Source organism: Lolium rigidum, chromosome 1 (assembly GCF_022539505.1).
Source record: "Lolium rigidum isolate FL_2022 chromosome 1, APGP_CSIRO_Lrig_0.1, whole genome shotgun sequence".
In the NCBI taxonomy this organism is placed as follows: domain Eukaryota; kingdom Viridiplantae; phylum Streptophyta; class Magnoliopsida; order Poales; family Poaceae; genus Lolium; species Lolium rigidum.
The window spans coordinates 171308113-171315033 of NC_061508.1; the positions used below are offsets into that span (position 1 = coordinate 171308113).

General features: G+C 45.9%; 2 protein-coding genes across 2 annotated transcripts; one reads left to right on the top strand and one right to left on the bottom strand.

The window, feature by feature from the left end:
- The first annotated feature begins 575 nt into the window (after window positions 1-575).
- On the top strand, window positions 576-1905 carry LOC124682746 (transcription factor WRKY19-like). Its single transcript, XM_047217371.1, has one exon. The coding sequence runs from the start codon at window positions 689-691 to the stop codon at window positions 1628-1630; it is 942 nt and encodes a 313-aa protein (XP_047073327.1). The 5' UTR covers window positions 576-688; the 3' UTR covers window positions 1631-1905.
- A 720-nt stretch (window positions 1906-2625) lies between these two features.
- LOC124682747 (cytochrome B5-like protein) lies at window positions 2626-4968 on the bottom strand. The gene is made up of 6 exons (XM_047217372.1): window positions 4781-4968; window positions 3866-3994; window positions 3732-3769; window positions 3473-3550; window positions 3299-3390; window positions 2626-2972 (listed from the first exon to the last, which is right to left on the bottom strand). Exons 2-6 carry the CDS (start codon window positions 3945-3947, stop codon window positions 2900-2902), a joined length of 363 nt encoding a protein of 120 aa, XP_047073328.1. The 5' UTR covers window positions 3948-3994; window positions 4781-4968; the 3' UTR covers window positions 2626-2899.
- Between the last annotated feature and the right edge of the window lie 1953 nt (window positions 4969-6921).

Here is a 6921-nt window from a genome sequence, read left to right on the forward strand (position 1 = left end):
CCCTTCGATCTAGGAATGGTTTCCTAGATACAGGATGAGTCTTTACATAGCATGAGATCCCACTCGATACTGAACATCAAATTTTCTGTAAGAAGAAAAAAAAAATCCATCTTACCATCTAAATATTTTGACAAACACCTTTGGCATACCCGAAAAAGGGATTTTTGTAGAATCCCGTAGAATATACTACTCCGTACCTCTGTTCTGAAATGTATTCCTTTTTAGCTTTTTATACAGAAAATGATTTACATTACGAATTTCTCCGATTCATATTACTTGTCACTAGTGTGGATGTATTTAAACTAAAATATGACTAGATACATCTATATAGTGGCAACTAAAATCGGAGGGATTAAAATAGAATTGTTTTGTATATATTTTTTTTCGCAAAATTGCTGAGTTCCGAGCAAAACCGTGTGTCTAGAATATGGGCAAAAGGTTTACGACCCGCGAAAACCAACCCGGCAAGGCAGTCCCGACAATCCCGATCAGTCAAACAAATCCCCACCACCTCACTTCACTTGAACTCCGACTCGTCCTGCCCTTTATAACAAGGCTCGCCTCCCCGCCTCTCACCACCACCACCACCAGTCCACCACCTCTCTTACACCTCGCGATCGAGCAATCCTTGACTAGTCACTTCCTCCGATCGAACCGACCCCGATTTAATTCTTCCCTTTTCACGGCAATGGAGAGCGTGGAGGGGAACGGTGGCGGCCGCGGGAACCTGCAGCTGCTGGTGTCGGAGCTGTGCCGCGTCCAGGAGCTGGTGCGGCAGCTCGAGCTGCACCTGCAATCGCCGGACACCTCCGTCGACATGTGCCGCGCCCTCTCCGCGCAGATCGTTGCGCTCACCGACAGGTCCATCGGCTTCGTCGCCGCGCATTTTCCCGACGCAGCGCCCACGCCATCCACCACCTCCAGCCCACTCAGCGACGTCTCCGACCAGCCCTTCAGGACCAGCACCAAGAAGAGGAAGGCGACGGCGAGGTGGACGAGCCAGGTCAGGGTGAGCGCGGCGGGCGGCGCGGAGGGGCCTGGCGACGACGGTCACAGCTGGAGGAAGTACGGGCAGAAGGACATCCTCGGCGCCAAGCACCCCAGAGGGTACTACCGCTGCACCCACCGCAACTCGCAGGGCTGCGCCGCCACCAAGCAGGTGCAGCGCGCCGACGAGGACCACGCGCTCTTCGACGTCGTCTACCACGGCCAGCACACCTGCATGCCCACGGCCGGCAGGAGGCCGCCGCCGCCAAACCAGCACAACCCGCACGCGCAGAGCCTGCTGCACAGCCTCAGCGCCGGCCTCACGGTGGACACAGACAACGGCGGCCTGCACGGCGCCGTCTCGCCGCTCACGCCCGAGAACCGCCCGGTGGTGGCGCGGGGACAGTCGATGGCCTCGCCTGTGGCTTCAGACTCCAACGGTGGCCTGGCCATGTCGCCGTACCCGGTGACCGCGTACACGGAGTGGCTCTCCGACGGCGACCTGCAGGAGGTGGTGTCAGCGTTCACGGCCGTGTCGGCACCGGCGCCCGCGCCCACAATGGACGCCGAGTTCATGCCGTACTGCCTCTTCGACTACGACCTGACATTCAACGTCGACGCGCAGCCGAGCCTCTTCCCGTGAGGAAGAACAGAGGATTTAAGCGCAAGTGTGACCACCCCGCCCCTGCCTGCCCATGGTACTATTGACAGGCACGAGGGAAGAACAGAAATGTTTCTTCCTAATCCTAAGAACAGATCAATGGAGATAACTATGCAAAAAGCCTTAGGATATCTGAATAGCATATTTCGTTCCATTCTTTTTTTTCTTCTTTCTTTCTAGACTTTTCTTTGGCTGAATTTTGTTCATTTGTTATGCAAGGAAATGGAAAAATAATACTCCCTCCGTCCGTTAATAGATGTCCAGTGGTTCGTTTAAATTTGGATGTATCTATGCCTAAAAAATGTCTATATACATTCAAATTTAGACAAATTTTTGACATCTAAAAATGGACAGAGGTAGTAAGATGTTCAGATTTGTGTTCTGCCGAATCCAAGAACTGATTTTACCAGAACAGCCCGCTCTTTGGACATTAGAGAACTCTTCACTTCAAAATTTCGGTTCCTTTCTGCCAAGTCTGTAGGAAAAACATTCTCCTCATAGCATCAATCAAGTGTTCTGACATTTTTTGTCACATGGAACATAGCAATACCTTCAGACCGTGGGTACAACAACCTAATCACTGGCACCAAACCGTTTACAGCATCCGGCAGAGCCCAGCCAAATATACTGGACTACCGCATCGACTGAAGCACCGAACACCGCTAGGGCGTGGGCAACAATATTAGTACAATTACTGGGGCTAAAAGTTGCTGAAACGCGTTGAAATTTAGACGCATAAAATTCCTGGCGTCAATGCACCAGGACGCAATGGACTGAACAATCATACTCGTCACTAATAAGAGCATTAGCAACCAGTTGTCAATCAGTTTGAACCTCAACGTCAACCATTCCCCGAATGTTCTGCCTTTTGACACAAAGAAACGTTGCAGCATGTAAAAAATCTGAACAGAATGATAAGACTTACGTTTCTTGCTTTCAGACACTATTATAATAAAAAAAATCATGCAGGCAACGCGTTTAGGAGTCTCGGTGAAGGAGAAAAAGCATGCAGAAATGTACAACCACAGCAGTTAGTTGTCTGAATATGTCTACAGAGTTCCTACTGAAAGATGGGTTACATTACAAAGCTCAGGCCAGGTCTGGGTTTTATAGCTGCAAAAGAATTTCACTCTAACATCAACAACATAACTGCTGATGATTGTGTGTTCAAAACATATATATTCTGCAGCTTCTAATGCTTTGGCTTCAATAAATCATCAATGAACATAATGCAATCCCTTCTCCACCACTCTACGATGAAGCCTTCAATAGGCCAATGCAGAAATCCTCGATGATATCAAAGACTCTAGTGCCGTGTTGTGGGCTGCAGATCCAGAAAGAAGAATCTCACCAAACTGAAGGAAGGCTTTATCAACTTGGTAGAAAGAAGTTGTGGTAGGCAGAAAAGTGAATTATCATTCCTAAACCTTTATCAATCTGGTCCATTACCCCCATATTTGCAAGGCTTAAAAATCTTCAAAGGCCATAAGAACACCCCTATAAAGAATCTAGTAAAATCCTATACAAACTATCTGCTTCCAAAATACATAGCATGTGAAAATCATTAAAAATATACTATAACAATTAAAGAGATCTCTAATGGCGTGGCATAAGATGCTATGGGGTGTAAAGAATAAAGAAGCTACGAACCCAAAAAAGCCCTCTGTGGAATCAGCTCCAGCATTGTTTAGAATGGCATCTCCGCCCGGATGTTCCTCCACATAAGGAGTGACATCATAAACCTGGTTCAACCACCAAATACAAATTTATAAGGCTGTAATTTTATCATACAAAGGCAAGGAGGAGACCATTTCTTTCAACAACCTTATCCTTAATAATTATCCAACAATCCTTCCTCGTGTTGTGTTCTGAGACTTCCTCCTTTGAAAAGCTAGTAGATGTCTGAACGCAGAAAGACAAACGGAACAAGAATTTTGCATAAAATCTTCAAGGTTTATAACATAAAGTTAGTTTTATGATGTAATTTGAGAAATGGTGCCCATTAAAAAAACTGCCTAGTAGTACTGCAGCATGGCTAAAAATACTAGCTATTGAATATGACAATGAAAGATGAACAGTTTACCTTTCCAGTAGAACCTGATTTCGTTTCTTTTGCTTTGCCTGCAACATAGTAGTAGTTATAAATCTTCAACTTCTTTTCTTTTTTTGAGATAGCTTACCACATGTGCCATGATGTTACAAAACTTCAGCTTGTACCTTTTTTCTGGGAATTTGGGATTATAAACCAAACTCCTACTGCCAGAAGCATGAGAAGTGAGATGATGATAATAATTTCCATCTTGCTCCTCTGGTATTATAGAACTTTCCAGTGATGCAAGTAACTCTCTGCAGTAAAGGGAAAAAAAGGTCAACAGAGTAATCGACAAGATGAGAAAATGTTAAGCTTAGGGTTTTAATCACCAATCAAAAAATCACAGAACATGAGACATTGTTGCCAAGGAATAACTGAAGCATCTCAATATTCAAAATGATCATTACATGGCAGTACCATAGCATTGCTTACAAATTACGAGTACAGGGAAGACAGAGAAAGAAGACATGAGTTAATGCAAACAACAATCCCTTTATATAATCAGAATATCATGCAGTAAAACAACTGTGCAACTAAATAAGCGTTGCAAGATCTACGCATAACACAATCAATGTCAACTGACTCCCAGTGGGTACACTGGGAATTGCCATGCTCTGGTGCTAGGGTGTCAATAGACTTGGCAATCTTTCTGACAGTATCATACGGGGCATCTGTTGCTAATCAATAGGTTGCCTTCACAGATGCCTAGGATCTTTGTAGGCTTACCCTCTCCCATGTCTCAATTTCTTTATATGAAGCATGAACTAAAAATCTGGTGGGTTGATTCGTCAAATGGGGGTGGCGGCAGGGGGGGGGGGGCGCGGCGTCATCGGCAGCTTTAACGGAAAAATAATGGACTTCCGCAGCAAATCCTATTGGCAACTCAGATCGAACCTACGCGCCGAAAGAACCTAGTCGAAACACGGATTGATGATGGAGAGACGGGGAGGGTGGTGGACTGGATTTTGATTTCGCATGCTCCCTGCCCCGCATCAAAGAAAGAAAGCATGCGAACAAGTTATCAAGTTAGGGTTCCTTACCGACGAAAGTAAAAGTCGATCCACGGTAGTCGAGCACCAGGCCACCAGTTGAGTCTCGTCGCCGTTCCACACAACCACTTGCGAACAAGAAGAGATAAGAATCGAAAAGGCTCGAGTGAGCTCCGGCCCGATACGGTAGACTACAGCTCTTCGTCGAGTCTCGTAGGCGTTTTGGCTGACCTCGTTGATCACGCTTTCGGGTGTAGCTTCTTCGGTAGTTCGTGTGGGTGTGTGGTGTCGTTCTGTAAGCTGGGTTCAGCACTTTGTATCATTCTCGTCGTTGGTGGCTTTGTTAATTTAAAATTGGGCACTTGAGTACCTCTTATCTCTACTACTTAAAAAGACTAAAGTGGTTCCTTATTCTGCCATCACAATACGTTTCGTAGTTCTGCTTCGTCGTTCCTTTCCGTCGCGCTTCCTCGTCCGTCGTCCACATGGGCCAGGCCCAATGTAGTAAAAAACGATCGTGGTCGATTCCTATCTCTCCTCCCCTCCAGATCCAACCCTCCCCCGCTTCCTCTCCCGTCATTCATCTCTTTTGCGGGGCTCGCCGCCACCCCCTGCCTAGATTCCTGCAGCCGGAGTTGAATCCTCTGCCCACCGCACCGTTTCTTGGCCAGATACGGAAGATTGATGCGCCTTTGGCCCGCAATGGACGGCGCCGTCCCGAGCACTGGCCCGGGGAACGGCGGCCAGCTAGGTTCGGCACAATCCGCGCGGAGGCTCCACCCCATGTGGAGTGGTGGTTGCGGCAGTCGGATGTTGTCGTTCGGCTGCGGAGGCCCGGATGCGATGGTGATAAGGGAAGACAAGGTGGAGCTCGACTACGGCCAGCTCGAGTGGCCTCCTGTCGTCCCCTGATTCTGGGCCTTTCTTGGCTGCTTGGCGCAGAGGTCCGTCTAATACGTTGATATCAAACTTCGTGAGTACTTTATAAGCATTCCTCTATCTTCCTGATGATAAGATGCGTCTCAGTTAGCTAGAGATGGTGCACATGCTCCTTTTCTTCCTGATTATAAGATGCCTACATTCATTTTTCAAGTTTCACTGACATAGAAGTAGGTTGACACATTCGATTACTCATGAAGGCCATGTGTGCGTGTGCGCGGGATGATGAGGTTATAAAGATTGGGAGAACCTAGCAAAGATGAAAAAACGAATAACTAAGTAGTCATCTTTATGCAGACCAGGCTTCGTCTGTTCAAATCAGAATTTACATTCTCTTCTGAATCTTGAGGTGAATTTATTAAGTACTTGAAATCTTAGGTCTGTTATCAGTGTTTGGTTCTTGGATTTCACCTCTGGTGTGTGTTCCAGATGCAGAGATTTTTACCCTCCACCTAGATTGCACTGTATTTTTTTATACTCTACCCATACATTGGATTTTTTTGTGGATGTTCTTTGTTAATGAAGGCCACTCCTGCTGTTATGTATCTACATGTTCTAGACATTGGTTATGAATCGTGATATTTTCAGATATTCTGTATTTGGTTTTATGTCCAGTATATTTCTAATTGGTACTGCATACAAACAACAGTCTTCTACAATTTTGATTAGAAATATACGGTGGAGTATCCTAGATCCCACATCATCGTGAGATTGTTTTGGGATTTCTGTTGCCACCTTTTGGTTTCATAGTTAGCTCTCTTTACTTTCCCGGAGTTATCGATATTCACATCAACAAAAGTATTTCTATAATGTAAATTGGTTGGTCATACCTTACATTACTTCTGACAATAAAACCCTGCTCTGCAGCTCTACGATGATTGAATTTGGATGGTCCGATGAACAAACATAAACCACTGTGTCTTGCAGCAAGTAGGGTGATTTTTTTTTGTCACGTATCTAAAAGGTTATTTCTATGAATTGACACTAAGATGAACCTGGGAGTCCTTTTCACTTGCTTAAATGGACTGATTTCTCCTTTTTTTATCAGTAAATAAATTAAATAGATATGAGCAACGACTTCATCCATTACTACCTGCGCAGGTTGAGGACACATATGAGCAACTGGCACTGGCTCTTGGGGAGGCAGCGACAGTGGACCTGTTCAAGAGGTCGGTGTTCTTTGTGTCCATCGGGAGCAACGACTTCATCCACTACTACCTGCGCAATGTGCCCGGCGTCCAGATGCATTACGT

Bases quoted from the DNA above. Each gene is read 5' to 3' on its own strand.
- LOC124682746 (XM_047217371.1), top strand. From the start codon at position 689: ATGGAGAGCGTGGAGGGGAACGGTGGCGGCCGCGGGAACCTGCAGCTG.
- LOC124682747 (XM_047217372.1), bottom strand. From the start codon at position 3,947: ATGGAAATTATTATCATCATCTCACTTCTCATGCTTCTGGCAGTAGGA. The intron at 3,551-3,731 runs GTAAACTGTTCA...TTCTGCGTTCAG, and splicing joins AATCAGGTTCTACTGGAAAG to ACATCTACTAGCTTTTCAAA. The intron at 2,973-3,298 runs GTTCGTAGCTTC...CTGGATCTGCAG, and splicing joins TCCACAGAGGGCTTTTTTGG to CCCACAACACGGCACTAGAG.